General features: G+C 32.6%; 1 protein-coding gene across 6 annotated transcripts in view; it reads right to left on the reverse strand.

The window, feature by feature from the left end:
- Window positions 1-20,100, reverse strand: part of rngo (DNA damage inducible 1 homolog rngo) — a 237,730-nt gene that overhangs the window by 179,380 nt on the left and 38,250 nt on the right. For 5 of the 6 annotated variants that reach the window (XM_089593750.1, XM_089593748.1, XM_089593749.1 and 2 more), the window contains exon 2: window positions 4,226-4,485. In XM_089593750.1, the coding sequence (XP_089449876.1) occupies window positions 4,226-4,484 (259 nt within the window). In that variant the 5' untranslated portion in view covers window position 4,485. The remainder of the gene's footprint in view (window positions 1-4,225; window positions 4,486-20,100) is intronic. The other variant, XM_089593751.1, reaches the window with a different exon arrangement.

The following is a 20,100-nucleotide window of genomic DNA, read 5'->3' on the forward strand; positions in this document are numbered from 1 at the left end:
TAAGCAACAGACCGTACCTTTGAACAGACAGTCATCCCAGTTGTAATCTATGAGGCGTGGCATGTCCCATTTGTGGGATGTTACCAACTACTAAGTGAACACAAGCGTTCAATGCCCTTTGAAGTTTAAGATTCTTTTTATTATCTAGAGTCTGATACACTACACAAACTTAGTCAAAATGCGGGGAAATTAGACTTTTGCGCAGAGAGAGAGAGAGAGAGAGACAATGAACGCCTGTAAAATCGAAGGGAGAAGAGGACATACTGCACCCACTGTAACACCCCATTCAACTGTCTAGTCTAGTCTAAAACCGAATTTATGACGACTCAGATTCTTAACTTCACTTACATACGATGTCGGTTTATTTTGGACTTTGATAGGCATTATGCTGTTATATAATTAATTCTAGTGACATACTGCTGGCTGCTAATTATGATGGCTTTTGCCGTTGGCACAGTAAGTATGAGTCCATTGTTGACGGCCAATGTGGACACTGCTGTAGCGTCCTGCGTGTCTTTCCAAATGCTCAAGTTCAAGTCCTTTAGAAAGCAATGCCGATAGATCTGGACATCATCGGCATAATTCACATGTTTACTATATCGTAGTAAGAGGTAGAGATCGTTTATGTACAAAGAAAATAACACTGAGCCAAGTACACTCCCTTGTAGCACCCCCTTAGTGATGGTCATGAACTCAGAGAGCACACATACATTCCTTCCAACTGCTTGTTTTCTGTCCTCAAGGTAGGACACCAGCAGCTGGACTGCGCTCTGACCGATCCCAAAAGTATGTAGTTTTTCCAATAGTTTGATATGTGGCACCAAGTCAAAGGCCTCGGAAAAACCGAAGAGCTTGAGAATGGTAATCATTATCTTATCTATGGCCAGTCGAGCATTGCTCAAGACTTTAAGGAGTGCAGTTTGGGTACTGTGCCCACATCAACATCTCGTCTAGAATGGATCAAGTAATTTATGATTCTCAATACCATCTTCTGGTGAAGGATTCTGTTGAACGGCTTTATCAATGATGGAGGCAGCGCTATCAGTCGCGTATCACTAGGTGTTACTATTTTTTTGCTCTTCGCCATTGGCATCAACAACGCAGTTCTACATGAGCCAGAAAAATAGTCCTAATCAATACACACATTAAAAAAACGTACCAGGATAGGTGTAAGTGCTTGTGCAGCCATACTTATCGTCATCAGGAAAGTACCATGTATGTCTCAGGAGACCTAGCTAGAGCGTATCAGTGCGGAATAGCCAATAACCAATAACCCTTTTTTTGCATGCTAAAAATTAATTACCAGTTTCATTGGATTAACTGAGGCAGTATTATTGATCAACGACTTCACTGACTAAATAGGAGCACTACAATTGTAAACTCTGATCAGATCTCGGGGCTGAAAAATCTCTAGTAGAGAGGGCATAGTTGACGACGATAGGTCCCGTTTTTGGAAAGCCACCCTCTTAGATTTAGAGTCAGATACATTTCTAATGGCATCAGAGACATAAGGATTCTTGACCATACTTATTGCATTTGACACGGCAGCCCTTAACCTCCTCAACCTTTTAAAGTCCTCCACGCAATCCATGCTCCCGGTTTTCTTGTTCTTGTTAGCCCTGCCTCTTTCCCACATTTGCATTCAAATTTCCGCAGTGATCCGTAGCTTATGCCTCGTTGTCAGCTTAATTTTACGAACAGGTGCAAGTTTATTGAAAACTACATGGATACAGCAGGTGATCAAAGATACCAAGTTATCTATATTTTGAGTGCAAGTGACAGTCAGCAATCTATCTTCAAGCTGATTAAGGCGATCACGAAGTTTCTGATTAAGCTCATTTTTATTAATCGACTTCAAATTGCGTATTCTCTTAATCCATCATTCGATACTGGTCGCTGACAAGAAATACATCGATCCAAATGTGCGAATGTGGATCACGCCAAAAAACATGATGAGTCGGTAAGGAAAGTACAAGATAATATGAAAATTCAGCTAGGTTATCAGGAAAAAATTTTGTTGCATCATCGTTTTAGTCCAAGTTAATGTTCAAAACTCCTGTTATTATTAATTGATCATAACTTGGCGCAAAATCAGCCAGGACACTGAAAAAAGCCGAAAGAAATGCGAGGAGGAGAGAAGACATAAGTCAGGAGTAAGAATTTGAAGTAATTAGGTAGATAGTAAGTTAGGGTTGGGTTATTGGGAAACATGAGATTTCAGGAATATGTCACTTATGAGACGACATCGAACGCACTGCGAACAGTAACAGAGTAAAGTAGAATAAATTTTTATTTAAGACAGTAGACTCAGGGTCCTAATTTTTTTTGTAAATAATATAAAAAAAAATAATAATAAGCTCGTAATATATGACAGTTTGAGAATAAGACGGGTATTAAGTTATGGAAAGTTAAGTTTCAGAGATAACTATATAAACGATTAGCAAAACTGAACTGATTGTAAAAAACGTGGAAGTCCTAAGGTGGTTTATTTTAAACTCGCGGAACAGCGATATTAAATGCATTTTAGTAATATAAATATCCTATATCGAGTTCAGCAACTTGAGTAACCAACTCATTCACCCGAGAGGGCTGCCAGTGGGACTTCTTACAGTAGAGTCCAGGTAGCAGAGATGACGGCCAGTAGAGAGATTTCAGATTTTATTTTTGTGCAAGAACTTCGGGACGCCCTATATCCAGAGGTTGTAAATTTTACATTATAGATGTATACTTTTTTAAAAGACAAAACATTTTTGTAAAATTTTATACAGTAGGTTTGGAGTTATTTATCGTTGACTAAAATTATTCTTTGAGGTGTAATTCTTAAAACATACTTTCTGAAATCGATCTACCATGTAGTAAATACTGTAAAAGTTATTGCAAAAATAAAGTCTTATATTTTTATGGTTTTCTATTGTTTCAAATAAGTGTGACAAGTAAGTTTTTAATGATTTTCGGATATTTTATAAGCTTTCCAGATACCTAAGAATGTTATTAATTACTTTTTAGATACAAAAGTTAGATCGTAGGCAGAAAAAAAATTTTTTTACATTTTTTCATTTATAAAAGATCCATTATCTTGATTCTGCGACTATGATTTTGATGCACTAGTTCAAATAAAGATATTTTGTTTGGATTACTTATGTGTATATAGTTTTTTGCGCTTTGAGACAAACTTATGACGGAGTCACAGCACCAAGCACACGCATCGAAACGTGTAGCTTATTGGTTGCTGGCGGGTAGATTTCTCGTGACAGCACCTTCACCCTTGAGGGAGTGGAACGGTCTAAAACACGAGGACCAGGCTGGTGGAAGCGCCGGTACGATCTGCTGGTCAAATCATTATACTAATAAGAGTTAAGAGATGATTAAATAAATAAAAGAGGGCACTGGTACGTAATTAACCAATCAACAATCGTTGATTGAGCGTAGGCAATCGGTCAAGGGTTTTCGGTAGGGACTTCCCAAGGTATCGAGCAGAGAGAAGTAGCTGGGCTAGTCAGTAATAGGCTCGAATTTTGTTGCACAGTTTTGGATCTTCTACTTGGCGAACGCGATCGAAAGAGGGAAACGGGTTATTGGGTCTTGGCTGGCTACATGTGATCGGTAGCTGCAAGGGTTACAAGGAGACTGAGCCGGAGCCAATATCGAGCACTAAAAGCCCCCAGGAATCGAAAAATCGTGAGCAAGGGAGTGAGAACAGTTTTTCCGTATAGGCAGTGGTTATAGTATGCACAAGGTGGTACGTGAGACAGTCAGGGAGACGCGTTTACGGCTCCAAGCTAGTAATTTCCTGGGGCAGGGAGTTAGTGGCTACGAGACACGTGGCTAGCAGAGACTAGGATCGCAAGGCACTCTTCGTGCCCTGTTTGAACAAAGCGGGTAGTGGCTGCGGATTCGTGGTTAGTGGCTCCAGGGTTTGTGAGAAGTGGCTTTTCAGGAGTATTGTAGTGGCTCCTTGGGAAAATTTTAGTGGCTTGTCGAGGGTGAGCTAGTAGCATTGTTTATTAATTTGAAAAATCCACAGCTATGAGGGGCACTTTAAGCTACGGCTCTGGGGTACGGCGGGCGGTCGTACCAGAGAAGCCGGAACTGCACAGCTGTATTCGTAGTATTATACTTGGGGTAGTTGTGTGCGTGTGCCAAGCTGACCGGGTACAACGTTACAAGCTTTAACAATTTTTATATTTTAAATAATCTATGATACATAAATGTTTCAACAACTTACCATTTTTAGAAGAACTAGTCTCTTCCTTTGCATTAAGATGAATACGCTGTAAAATAACTGCATCTCCATCACAAATTTTATACTGACCAATCGTCACATCAAGATCCAATAAAGGTTGTCCATTAAAAAGAATCAAAATTTCATGAGCAGGAATACCACTCTCACTCTCACAAAGAGCTTTGAAATTTTCCAATTCTAAATCTTCATTGATATCAAGAATAAATATTTCATCGTTTAGTGTTGTTACAGTGACCTTCATACTAAACACAATGAAAACATCCATAATATAATATAAACAGGACCACAGAACTTAAAACTAACAAACTGTAAGAAAATCTAGTAGGAAAAATAAAACATTCAAATTTTTTTGTACAAACATAAACACAGACTTATGTTATTGTTGTATAATAAATATTATGCTGTATTTTATGTACGTATACATATATGCCTCAGAACCTGACTTTTTGCTGGTATCAAAGGATTTATCGTAACATGTTGGACATTCGACAACGGATTATTTCTAAGTGTAAAATAATGCGTAATTTACACATAATAATATCAGACTTTTATTCACATACTATGATTAAGATAAAATCATTTTTTCTTTAGTTATAATGAATCTTGCAGTAAAAAACAGATTTTAATTTAATTTTTTTTTTTTGTTTCATTGATACTTTGATACTATGATTGTACACAGAGAAAAAATAAATCTAAGTACAGTTTGTTGCAGTTAACAATTATAGTTTTTGCATAACCATGAAAAGTGATTTCATTAAAAAACAAAAATAGTTTAAAAAAATAAAGTACACGCACGATTGTCTTAAAATTATGAATACTTTAGTTCTTTGTGTCACTTATTACAAAGTAAAAGATTTTTTCACAATTACAATACGGCCGATCCAAGATAGCAAAATAATTTTATTTCTTTTAAATTTGATAATGACTGTAATATGTTTTTCATCACTAATAACAATAAAAAACGTTGTTTTCAAGAAATTCAATACGGCTAAACGAAAATCGCAAACTGAAAAATTTTTTATGTTAAATTTGAGAAGAACAGCGAAATTTAAAGTTTTTTGATCATGGATCACAATAAAAAAATTATTTAAAAAAAATCCAACATGGCCAATCTAATATGCAGGACTTAATTTTTTTTAAACCTAATTAAAACTTTACAATAAGAGTCTTGTTAAGTCGCTATTTATGAATAAAAATACTTTACAAAAAACTCAAAATGGCCGACCCAAGATGACGGTCAAAGATTTTCTAATATTCAAAATTTGAAGAAAATTGCATTGCATGGTTCTTTGGGTCACTAATTTTAGATAAAAAATGACTTTTAACAAATTTAAAATGGCTGATGAAATATGGTAGACAAAAATTTTCTTATTTTCCTTTTAAGTCTTTTAGATTGCTGATTGCAAATCAGAGACTAGTCTGAATAATTTTGTATCAGCTAATTCAATGAAAATTTTCCACAAACATGCTGATATATTTTACGACTATCAAATTAAAAGAATAGAATCAAAAGACCTATATACTATTTTTGGGTTTGATATACTTATGAGGCACGTGATATCAACAAGTGCTATTTTACCTTATGGATTAGACAAAAACTGTGAAAATCAAAAAGTATTGAATTGTAGATTTTTTAGGAACTAGTTAGTTCTTAACGATAATAAACAAGACTACTAAAAGAGTTTAATAATTTATGTTGGCACTTTTACCTTGCTGATTAAAATACAAACCTTACAATAAGTATTCTTCTTTTAGTTGAAGGAAACCTTGCATTAATACAATTATTACACAAACTTTATATCCTTATTACTACCAAATAATTACAGGTTTCGAACTATAGTCATCAGGATTCTCAGCAAGTATAATTATACAGATATTTAAAACCAATGTAAAACAACTATCTTATATTTCAAGGATGCATGTTATTTTAGAACTTAGTTGTTCACTTTCTGTCCAGGTGTGTATCCACCAGAGCCAGCTCAAGCAGACCGGAAATCAGACACAACCTTCCCCTTTTATCTAATCATCAGAAAAGTCGTAGCCTAATTTAAGCGTTATTTTAAAAAGAATTTAATACAACTATTAATCAATAAAAATTCCTAAGGTTCATAAGTAATATACTAACAAATTGTCCATCGATTCAATAGTCATGGCTATAAAAGAAACGACGTGACCTGCAATACTGTATAGATTTGATGTAACTTCTATGCAACTGTTCATAAAATTTAGGAATTATTATTATTTCAAGGAAATGGAAAACGAGAATACACACACACACACACACACACATCCTAGTAGGGCTTAACCCTCCTGCGCGCTCTACACACCAACCTTCCATTACTCTTACTTAAAAAAGGAGTATTTCAATATAATATAATATAAACATATTTAAAATTGTAATTTTAGATTTTTTAAACCGACGATTTCAGATTGGTGATCTTAAGCAAATGTGTTACAGAAGTGCCTTTTTTATTTTACTTCGCTGAACCGACCACGATACACCACACTACTAAAGCGCATACGCGAAAAAAGAACATTATAAAATTTTGATTCTTCATTCTACACGCAATTCTTTAAAAAAAAACTAGAAACGAAAAAAAAAAGAAAAAAGAAACAACTTTCTTAAGCATCAAACCAGCGATCTTTTGCATACTACCCGAGTACCCTATGCTCTCTGCTACAAGTGATCCTGATTATAGATTAACCTCTTTTTTCTTCTTTAAGTTTGGTTGGTAACTTATCTCTTATTTTGTGAATAATTGTTTACACAAATTTTTAATTGTTTTTAATAATTTTCAAAAAATTTTCGAGCAGTTAATAATTTTTTATATTCTATTAGTAGTTTATTAATACAAGGTTCTATTAATACATTATTTGATTTTTATTCCGTTCAACTCTCACAATCTTTATTCGGGATTAACGTAACATTTTTACTTAATGACGTGCATTAAAGTTAGCCGGGTCCATAAGACTTTTAGAGAGATGAGAGAAGTCTGAATATGCAGCAACGCTGGCAATTACTTTCGTCATTTGGATTTACCTATATAGGGGGCACGTCCGAGCCAAGCAGAAAACGCGGCATGCGTAGCGCCTTTTTTGCATCAGAAGTGTTCTTTTCAACTCCTTTACAACAGATGAGAAATAGTTAGTAAAAAAAGGTGAAAACATGAATCGATAGATTTTGACCGGCTCTTTTAGATAGTGCAGTCAGTTTTAACGAAAAAAATTTTTTTTTCTTACTTCAATCGATTTTCAAGTTTAGTCTGTTTTCTCTTAAATTACATATTTTTTTTTTTTTAACTTGCATTAGTCAAAAAATTAACTCCTTAACTACAGACATGCAAATTTTTAAGTTGGGACCTATAAAGCTTCACCAATGACACGCACTTGAAGATAGTGGGTTGTAGTCTAGCGCTAGCGTACACGTATCCGAGTAAAATACTGTTTTATAACTCGGTCATAATTTAAAACAAGGAGTTAATAAAATAAATAAAAATGCACTAAGTGACAGAGTTTAATGCGTTCTTTTTTTTCCGCAGTAACGAATATTACTATAAAATGTGAATATATTTTTGGGAAAGATCATCATTTAATATTATTTATTTCAACACTTAGTATTGTACGTAGTTTTATGAATATATAAAAGTAGGTCTCTATACCCCTGCGCGCTACGCGCACCAACCCCCTACGTAAATCAAAAGTCTTTTCATTTAATATATGAAATAGAAACATACGTAAAATTAGAATTTAGGATTTTCAGAACATATGATTTTAGATAAATGACCTAATAAAATGTGTAACAGAAGTGAATTTTTATCTTGCTGACCCCACCACCCACCACGCTACACCACACTATTAAAGCGTATATACAAAGAAAGAAAATTTTTAATTTTTGATTTTTATTCAACACCTAACTTTGGAAAAAATCGCTTTCCTCGACAATCGAATCAGCGATCTTCTGCTCACTAGCTTAGTATCCTATCCAATCTGCTACAAGCAACCTCTATTATAAATTAACCCATGTCTCCGTGTTCTAGTGTGGTTCGTCACTCATCTCTAATTTTGATATTTATTTACACTCTATCTTCTCACTCTACTTTACTATAGTTGAATAGTTGTTTCTAAAACTCAAAATAAGTATTTTTATATTACCTAATCATTCGACGTACTAAGATTATGAAACAGTTATGTATAAACGAAATGATGGTGAAACCAAATTCAGTTTCTTACTTTTTTAATTTTGATACCATAAATCTTTGAACAATAAAATACTATAATGAGATTCGTGTATTCAAATTTTTCACGAACAATTTTTATATAACATGGATTCAAAGTTATTATATTAACATTAAATTTTGTTAGAAAAATTTAAGTAATTATATATGTAGAATGTATTATGTCCCGTATTACTATAAAACAATGAAATTACGATTAATAGAATATCTTTCAAGTAAATGTGGAGAATCTTGTCTATATATTGACGAATAATTCCTTTCAACTTGAATAAATATATTATTTTTATTTCCACAACTCGATAAGGCTACGTAAAGCTAGGCGTGAGAGTATAATGGTTTTCTTAAGTATGAACCAACATCATTAACTGTGACTTTGCGATGTATTGATAGTCATATCAAATAATGCAACTATAAAGAATTGCCTACGATCTATGACAAAAGATAGCAAAAAGGTGTTTCAAGTATTTAAAGTAATTCTTGAGATAAAAACTTAATGTCCAATTTTTTCTCTGGTTATTTCTTCTTCTACGTTGTATTTTAATAATTCGGTCATTCTTCATCAAGTACAATTACATAAACTGTCTGATATACTCAAATTTCTAATAAGATAACTATTGCACTTATTTTTAAATTAAGTTCATAGAGTGGTAAACCTTTATGGATACTATTTAAGGATACTGTTTAGTCACTCTTCTCATCCAAACTCATAGCTTCCTTGAAATTGATAGGATCCTTTTCAATTTTAGCCAGTAAAGCATGAAAAATTGCAAACTGTATTAGGCAATCTCGTCACTTGATGCAGTCTTAATGATGTCCTTGATTTTACGAGATCTTCCTCTTCCCCTTTTATTTGCTTTTCTCCCTCGGTTCTCTTGAGTTCTCCAGCTTTTTATTTTCGCAAATTTCACCAACTAATCATCTTGTATGATTGATTCAGAAACATTTTCCAGTCTTTAATACCATTCTTTTTGTATATGTCTTTATATACCAGTCTCTCGTTGAATCTTATATCTCTGCTTTCATAGAATTTGCACGTCTCTGGTTTCAGAATAGTATATCCTGTGAGCGTGTAACTTATAAGTACCGTTCGTCGTCCAGTGAATCTAAATGTTGGTCCCATTTTTTTTCACTCTCACATAAAACATGCAGCAAAATCTCTTTAACAATTAATCAAAATTCCAGTTAGGAGTGAACATTTAAAGTAGAGTCTCCATGTCGATAGATTTATGTAGGGTTCTATTGTATGCATGTACAACAGCCGTCAAAGCCAGGTCCCACATATTTTGAGGTAAATTATAGATATATATACACACATGCTTCAGTTTTCTTTTCAATGGTTTGATTTAGTTTCTCAGGATTACAACTCAACTCTAGCGTATCTGGGCTGAAAACTTGCAATTCTGAGCCAAAAACACGCAGAATCTGTTGGTCGTAACCCTCGATGAATTCTGTTCCTTGGTCCATTCTCTAATAACACACCTGGGCGTCATATCCTAGAAGATTTCGAGCTGTTCTGACAAACCCCTTTAAGCGTGAGCCAGTGTCACTTTCGAATTTTAAGGGGTAGGCAACAGTCAGTCTCAAGTAGCCTAATATATAAGCAAAGTCGCTAAAACCGTTGTAATAGCTAACCACGAAAAATACTGAACCGATTTTTAAAATACTGAAAATAAGTGAAAATAAGCTAGCTTTGAGCTTTATATCGGTAGGATCCGATAGGTGGCGTCAAGGTAAAACCTTGCTTACCGCAATCAAATATAGTAAAGAGTGGTTATAAGATGCCCCATCGAGTTATCGATTATCGAAGTCGTTCATCGGCAGTACACCGAGAACAGAGTTGTCGGTCGTGCAAATAGGCATTCCGGCTACTGATAACACTCTTCTTTCATGGGCAAGCAAAATGAGTCCGTTTTTACCCCAGACCACCAAGGTAACCAAGTGCCACGAAAAAATAGGCGTTCGGAACGTAAACGTCTCCGGGGAACTACCAGAAAACGTGTCTAGCCAAAGCACAACCTGCTTGAACACTTCAGAGTTTTGTGGCAGTCAAACCATCTGGATTGGAGCCGTAAGAAAATTTTCTACCTCAAATGCAAGCCAGAGAAAACAGCTCTGAAGAGTACGGGTAGCCACAACGGCCTCCTTCTTAGTGGTCGTTCCAACGGCACACCTACAGAGAAGGTATTCTCCAGGCCCACTTTTCCAACTAACGATGAGCGATTGGTTATCCAAGGAACGACCTGAAGACAAGATATTCCGTAGTCAGCAGCGTACCTCCCTTCAGTAAGGTCTCCGTACACAGAGACTCAAAGGATACGAGTCAAACTACCCAGAGCTGGGTCTCCATCATCAAGAATAATAAGAAGGAATAACTGGAAATTTCACCACTGGCTAGCCTTTTCAAGACTATTATAAGTATTTACGTTCCCTACTTAACCATCAATCTCATCAGTTCTCTTAAGGGCCACTTAAGTATAAACTACCTTACCAACAAATACATTTTTACTCCCATTTCTGGAAACAATTCATCGACAAAAAGACTGTGTAAAGCCGACCACTATTAAACCAAGTAAGTTATTCACTGGCAAACGTCACGAGCAGAGTTGTTCGTCGCAAGGCTAGGAACCCCAGTGACCGACGATCCTACATTACCCCCTTAACTTAATGCATTTAACCAAGAATCACCGATCCTCTCCACGCTGCGTCTGCGCTGGGCGAACCTAATAGCTATAAAGGAAAAATAAACATGAGCTTACGGGACAATCTCTAACGGGCAAGCATCGCAAACCAATTTCTCCACCTTAGATAACCAAACCAACTGAGTCTGTAAAAAAAAGGTGCTTTCGACATCGACATCTTCGACGTTATACTAGCAGTCGTTGGGAAAGAGCTACACAACTAGCTCCAAAGCTTCAAACGTTGTAATTTTTCTCCTGATCAGTCTGGTGCTACAATAACAGGCCAGAAAAGATCAAACTGAGGTATAGAGGCAATTACGTTTGCTGGAAATTTCAGTCAAGAAAGAGTTTACTTAAGAAGCTTACCAGTCCTTTTCAGGGTTATCGGACATCGAACTACCTTGCCAACAAATAATTACAACCTAATAAAGTTAAAAGAAATAGCCTTTAGGGCTCACAAGACACTTAATTATGCCAAAAAGTTGCAAGAAGTCGAATAGGAAGAAAAACTTCAAATGTATTTAATGAATACAATTTTAGGCTTCAAGAAAATGACGCTGAACATTAATCGAGATAAAGCAGCATCAAAATCGTTAAGAAAGAATTTATTAAGTGAGAGATAAGCTTTTTACTATAACCATCATAGAAATCTCTTGAATCTTCCAGATTTTTAAATAGGTAGAATATGTATTTGTATTTATGTGGCAATAAAAAATGTAAAGATTAAGCTTAAGGACTTAGTTGCTGTGGTAGTAAAGATGTGAGATAAGACAAAAAAATTTTTTTCAATTATATAATTTTGTGAGTTTTAAATCTTTATAGCTTTAAAAAGTAGCCCTGTTCGAAGATTATACGAGAAAAACTGCAAATCAACGGCCTTTTAGAGCCAATGATTATTTTACGGCAAAAGCAATACACGGTACTTTTCAGCAGATATTTTTTTCAATTTTCACAGCTTTTTACTTGACCAAATAAACTGTATTGATTCTGAACAAATATGTTTTTCATACGAAGATTTTTGTTCGGAGAAGTGTCAGAAATAGATGTAAAATTTTTAACTGAAAACGTTTCGCATTACATGTCGACACACTACGGTGTTCCATTTAGTGAGTCTCAGGCGAGCCCGGGGCACAGTGGTCCAGAAAGCCCAAAAAGCGGTCAAAGTTCTTGCTTCCCCTGGATTTTCACTCTATCCTCCTGATTTTTATCTCATTTTGTTCGTAAGATGATAGGCTTCAAGGATCCGTTTCCCTCAGAGGTTGGAAAATTCGATATATATATACATATAAATGGTATATATATATATATATATATGTTAAATTTCGGTAGTCCGATTACTCAGGGTACATAAAAACGTGGTAAAAATGAATGAATTTGCACAAAATTTAGTGTTCAGGTGTTTTTTGGGTCGTTGATCACGAATACGGCGTTCCAATAGCTAAATTCAAGATGGCGGATCCAAGATGGCCGCGAAAATTATCAAAAATCAACCGATTTATACCAAATTTCGTGTTCAGGGGTTTTCCGGGTCGCTGATCACGAATTCGAGGTCAAGTTAGCCAAATTTGAGATGGTGGATCCAAGGTGGCGGCCAAAATTATCAAAAATCAACCGATTTGTGTCAAGTTTGATTTACATGGTGATTATGGATCGCTGATTACGAATCCGGGGTTCAATTAGCCAAGTTTGAAACGTTGGATCCAAGATGGCGGCGAATATCATAAAAAATCAACCAATTTGTACAAATTGCAGTAAGATTCAATTCACTTTATTCCAGAAAGCCCAAAAACGGCTAAAATTCCTACTTTTTAAAAGATGAACACAAAGCGATAATACATTATCTATATGAACTAGCAAGTTGATCTTGTTACCCAAAAAAGTTAAGTACAAGTTGTATTAAGAACTACATGGATTTTATACACTATGTTGACTGAGATGAATACTTATTGTAGACGCAGACACCCATTTTCAATCATATTACAGTGATAATGTTCTGGTATAAAATCCTTATAATATAAGCATTTCCTAAATCATTATACATTTTCTTCAGTTATAAGGACTAACTTCGGGATCTGTATACTTCAAAATCATAATGTTATTATTACATGTAGAGATGTTCATTCAAATAAGAAAACACTTTGATTATTTTGAAGAAAACATCTAAATAAGCTATTGTTTTGAATGCCTTTAATGATCAGCTGAATCAAGAATTCTATTAAGTACTTTTTAAGTTCTTATAATACTAAACATTAAGAATCAGGAGGGGTGGCGCGCGAAGCACGCGATGGAGGTAGGGCCCCACTGGTATATATATATATGAACAGTTTATTATTGGAGGTGACTTAGAAGAACAATTATATAAATCGGGGGGAGGGGAGTAATTATAAACACAAACAAGAAGTTATGCAAACATATAAGTATCCAAATTGAAATAAAGCAATCAAAATTTATACGTGGAATATTTTTTTAAATAAATTTGTCAAGCAGTTTTAGTGTTGAAAATTATTTAATATTAAAACATTTTTTATTTAAGCTTTAACTCAAAATATCTTTCCCAACAATAATTTCTAATTTATAATTATTATTACCCTTAATTTGCATAAATAAACCTTTTTTAGTTTTTCATGATTATAACGCTACATACTGTCAGTAAGTAAATATAGATTTTTTTAAATACATACTAACACTGCTAAAACTATGTCCTTGTGATTTATTATTTGTTATAGTAAATAATAAAATTTAAGGAAAGTGCTTTCTGTATAGCAAACAAGGTAACGATGATAAATTACCCATCGAATAAGTGTGGGTATTACTGGTATAGCTCCTATTACTGTCTGTCCCAATCAAGTTAATTCTTAATCTTACTAAGTTTTGTTTGCATCCACTCGTTGTTGCACAGGCACTTTTGGCTATTTTTATTTAGGAGTATTATTATTTAAATACATGAATAAAAAAAATCGACACCCAAGAGATCGACGTCGAAGAAAGAAAACTCATGTACAAGTGTCATATCAATCAACGAAAAGAAGCTTAGGAAGCTTAATTACTGCTAAGACAGACTGCAAGAAGTGTTAACCTAGCCTTGTAAGAACTAAACATCTATGTGCAGTTGTAATCAAGTGAAGAAAGAAATACTTAAGCAGCCCGATACTCTACTACCAGGAAGCAAAAAAATTCCTTTAATAATCGTACGAATGTAAATTGTAATTAACATTCGAAGGCCATTTCTCAATATTTTTTTTGGTCTTTTAGTGATAAATTAATAAAACAAGCAATAATTATTTTCTGTGATATTGAAATAATTCATGTACTTGATTGAAAATATAATACATATTGAAATAAAAAGTGAGTATTACAGAGCCAGTAATTAAAACAATGCCAGTATTGGAAGGCCAGTAATGTATGCAAGGCGCCAGTTCTACCCACATAATACTTATTAACTAGGATAATTAACTAACATTAAATCTCAATATGTATAAATGTACAAAAAAGTATTCATAGATTTACTATTCAAAAGGTTTAGTATAAACAAAAATTATCATAGTCTCTTTTACTTTTTTATTTATTCCCACCGATAAAAATACCATCAAACAATAAGGTGCAAGTAATACCCACAAGTTTTCAATTAAGATCATGGAATGGGAGACCTTTACTAATACTTTTTCAAATTTTACTAAGAAAAATTAATATAAATGTTACTACCGAACATATCATAACCTTTGTAAGTTGCGCGATCTGCTCTGCAGTAAATTGATTTTATCTCAATGACTTCATTGAAAATGTTGTTTATTTTTTTAGTAAATGAATGTATTTGTTTTTAAAAGTCAATATGTATGACTTCATTGTACAAACACGTATAAAAATTTTCAAACATTTATTAGTATCTCAATGTCTGAAAATTCTAAGTGTTTTTATTTCTTCTTCTCTCCTCTCCAATCACAATTTACGAAAGTTAATATCCATAGAAAAAACATATCAAATTAATTTTAAAATATAAAAAATATTCCATAAAAAAAATGATTCAAGAGTCTCAGCTATAACTATACTTCTATAATTGTTTTTTATCATAGGTAAAATATGCTAAAATCTCTTGTATTTAAAATGTATATTTTTATTATGTACATCACACAAAGTTCTATCATCTATTAATAGACTTTTTTTGGGAGTATGAAAGCCTTTTCTTGAGTTGATGAATCAACTCCACATAATTTTTTTTTTTTCAACTCTAAAAAAACAGTGTCCATATTACTCAAGACCAAAGGTGAACGAAAGGTTCTATGACTAGTAATTAGAAGCAATATTGATACGATGCCAGTCCAAGCCATTGATAAAGATTTTTTACCTTAGAAAATAAAGTAATAAATCAATGTTTTCTATAAAAAAATTTTTCCTAACATTCCAGGACTATTAAAAAACTATTATATAGTTTAAAACATGTTTTTTTTTATTATCATTTACTTGAAGTTACATCAAATTAATCATTTGATTACAGAATGAAACTTCTTTAGTGTTATCATTTTAGTTTAAGCTAATTTTTGGGGTGGGTAAAATGAACAATTTATCTTTAGATGTAAGAATTTGATTAATGCTTAGAAAACCAAAATTTTCTTTTTATCATGAAATAAAATGTTCTGTACATCAACTTTTACATATTTTTCGCATATCTTCGCCTAAAGTATTTTCTAAAATTAAAAACCACGCAAAAAAGTTTCATAATTTAAAAACCAGTAGACAGTGGGTACTGTACCAATAACCCAAGTAAGAAGTTATACTTCTATAAAATTATATGGAAGATAATATAATTATAAATATAAATATACCTTCTATGAAATGATATTGTGTACAAAGAAGGTACAATTGTATCGATGAAATAGGTATACCTACGTTAGTTGGGTGTGGTTTGAATAATTATTTCAATATTTTATAACTGAATAATTATAAATATATTATAGCACAATACAATACAAACAATATGGAGGCTGGCCAGTACAATACTGTGCACTTTTAACGAATCTTCTGATGGCTTCAAAATTACTTCCTACTGCCTACACTGATTACATCTGTAACGTCACACTCATATACACAGTATATAAAAATTTGCATTAAAAATAAGTTACGAACTGTAAGATAAAATGAAGTAATTGATTTTTCATTGTCGCGCCATTTTATAGCAGAGTGGGTAAGGGCCTCAGCCAGTGTGCAAGACGTTAGGAGTTTAAATCTCTTTGGGAACTAGTTTTAGAAATTGGTTGAAAGAAAAAGGAAGTAAAATTTACAATATGTGTTGTAGTGTGGTGGGATGACCAGAAGTAAGTCAAGAGGGGCGGGGCGAAGGGGGAGAATCAAGCAAAATCCACTTCCGTTACATTTTTTCTCAAAGTCACAAATCTGAAATCGTTGATTTACTCTGTAGGACAGAACGCGCCCATACAAGTATAACTTCAAAAAGCATAAGAATGCCAGGTTAAATAAAAATTTTATCTATTTGATTACTATGATTTATGAAACCCGTAGCTATTGCAGTATCTCTAAACGTTTCATATTCAATATTGTTTTATGTTTTTAAATCTTTTGATTATGTTGTCCTATGCTTTTAAAAAATCGTTCAAAAGCTTTAAGTGACGTTATATTCAATCAGCTGTTACTGTATTTTTTACGTTACTTCTTTATTTCGTGAATCATGCGGTTTTATTCAAAATGTAGTTTTTCGGGCAGGTATTTGACCGGTAGTAAATGTAGTTTTTCGGGCACCTAAATGATTTTGCGAAATCATCGATTTTATTCAATTCAAACTACGTTGTTGAGGGTTCCTGGCATTTTTTATCGTGTTTTTAATTTATTTTCCTTCGTATACTAACTCTCAATAATGTTCGAATAGTAAATAGTTACATGCAATTTTATGTTATGATATTATCATACATATGTATCGAAAATCAAGTAGTAAAATAATTATAGAATTCATGGTAGTCATCGTCAGTAGCTCAACGAAATTACGAAGAGATAGAACATGGCAACGTCCAATTTTAAGGAAAAACAAAATGAAACTTAGAAATTCAAAGTGATCAGTGATCCGTTGGGGGCGAAATGTAAGAAATAAATAAATACAAGTAAAGTGTATTTAAATTTTCTGCGTTGATTTATTGATGCGCAACGTTTCGCTGACAATATGCGTCAGCCTCATCAGTCGACAGCACGACAGGTGACGAGTAAGTCAACCAAACTTACGAATTCTCGCGTATCTGCGCCTGATGAGGCTGACGCATATTGTCAGCGAAACGTTGCGCATCAATAAATCAACGCAGAAAATTTAAATACACTTTACTTGTATTTATTTATTTCTTACATTTCGCCCCCAACGGATCACTGATCACTTTGAATTTCCAAATTCACCGGAGGGCACCGATATATACTAGCAAATCAAAATGAAACTTAATTAATATAGTAATTTGTTTACTTGTTACATATTTTTCAGTTTGAATAGTTCATTTAAATTGTAATGTGATTATGATTATTATTGTAATTATTATTTTTTTTTTTTTTCAATTTGTTCGTCTCTAAGCTACTTATTTTTATATTTTTTAACTAAAAACAAGAATTTAAAATGCAAAAATAATTATTAAATAAAACCTAAATTTTCAATACGAAATCGTAAAAATTGCTACTTTAAAATTTTTTTTTCAATACGTGTGCAATATAATCACAAAAATAACGTGACGTTGCTAAAAAAATTTTAAAAATCACAGTATGTAAGCAAATTAATTTAATAGGCGTAAATGTAGGTATTACTGACAGTGATGCAATTACTGCCACGTTAAGTGAAATGACGAATAGTAATTGTCAATAATTAAATATTATGTCTAAAAAAATACTACAGTGAACTACATGTACGGTAGATGAAATTATCGTAGTAGCATATAAAAAATTTCATTTAAAATTGATTATTATAATTATTGAATGTATGCAAGCTTGTTGACATTTAAAAAGTGTAGTCCATCATATAATATCAATGGGTTCCAAGTAACTTTTAATAAATACATCACCCGTAAATCACGTTCAAAATTTGTAGGCATATAAAGTAATAGTTATTGTTCCATAGTAATTCAAAAAAATATTTACTGATCACTTAGATTTTATTTAATTTAAATGACAGTATTAAATACAGTTTCAGCGCCTATGCTTATATTACTGTCATCAGCTTTCTTAAGCCTCGACCGTGAAACATAACCTATTATTATATTACGGGAGCGTGACAAAATCATCATTAGATTTATTTTTGTTGCGTTATTTTTTCCTACATATGCATAGTATAAGCATCTACTAGGAAAATAAAAGGAAAAAAAATTCTTGACAACTTAATTTTTTTTTTAAGAATTTTTTTTACACAAAGGTACGAATTACTGCAGAAAAACAAAAAAAAAAAAACTTATTCAGATCGTGCTATTTTCAAAAAAACCTATTGGTGCTTGTATTATAAAATCTTTTTTTAAATAATCCCAACACATCATTTCCACTTTTACATTCAAAATCCAAAAATAACGAAAAAAAAATTCATGCTCCTACTGAAAATACAGACATGCAAACAGTTACAATTTTGAGTTCAATTGAATCACAATTCAATTTTCTAAATAAAACTTTGTAAGATATATCAATTAAACAACTGAAAACAATCTTTAGATTCAAATTCTGGATATTTACATGCCCTAATAACAATATCTTTTACTCGAGTAGCAAAAAAAAAAATGAAAAAAAGCTTAGATCTGTTAGATCTGTTGTGTCTGGTCATTAGTGACAATAAGCGGTTGAAAAAAAAAAACAGATCCAGAAAAATATCAAGGAGAAGATTTTTTTGTTGAAAAAAAAAAAAATTAAAGTTGAAAGTCAGGAAAACAAGAAAAAAGAGCAAGAGAGAAAAAAAGGAAGCAGGAAGAAAAGTACTCAAAAAAGTGAAATAAGGATTGAAAAAAAAAAAAAAAAGTAAATTAGTGAAGCAACAACAACTAGTCGTGCAATTCAAAGAAGAATATAAGAAAAAAAAAACTTATGTATTAAAATCCAAAGAAAAAGATTGTTTGACCAAACAAATCAGTAATTTACAGAAGCAATTACACTCTGTTACAAATTTATAACTATTAATTTTTGTACGTAAAAGTTAAATGTTTTAGAAAAAAGTCATGTTATAAGGATTAAAGAGTTTAACGCCTTTATAAAACATTATTTTATACTTATTGACTATTTCAACAAATAAATTAATCTTAGTAAATGTTTTTTTCTTATGTTACAATTTTTTAGATGATAGCATACAAGTCAGGATAACGTATTAACGACTCAAATAACAACAGCTCATTAAAAAACAATAATTCTAATTGTACACTCTTTAATTCATGAACATCCAGTTTAACACTTATAAAAAACTGAGATGACAGTAGTTAAAGTAGTGGCAGTAATTTGGTGTCCGTAATTAAAACTATGACAGTAATTTGGTGTCAGTAATAGAAAAACACAGTGGCAGTAATACCAGCATTTGGCTAATTGAATAAAAGTTTAATTATAATTGTACTTTGCAATTGTTATCAGTTAAATGATTATTATATGGTAACTAAGTACAAAAGCTTTTAATTAAACAAAAAATGAAGTTTATATATTAATACATGCTTTTGTTGTAAGCTTTTACGTCCTAAACGAAAAAGTACGAGTACTACCTACATTCACCCCTCATTATGAAACATGAAAATTCTAATCTAAGAATTACTTATTATGGTAAGAATATAAAAGAAAGGGAGTTTTACAATTATGATCAAAATTTTCACTCTAATAATTTTCAACAAAACTGTAGCATTATAAAATATCAATACATCATATCATGCACTGTATTCAATTATATTGTTATAATTTATTTGTTCACTTTCAATTCGTTTTTTTCATTTTAAAAACACGTTTTTACTTT

This window comes from Copidosoma floridanum, unplaced genomic scaffold, assembly GCF_036245765.1.
Source record: "Copidosoma floridanum isolate Cflo_tuat_1 unplaced genomic scaffold, Cflo_Japanese_pri ptg000020l, whole genome shotgun sequence".
In the NCBI taxonomy this organism is placed as follows: Eukaryota; Metazoa; Arthropoda; class Insecta; order Hymenoptera; family Encyrtidae; genus Copidosoma; species Copidosoma floridanum.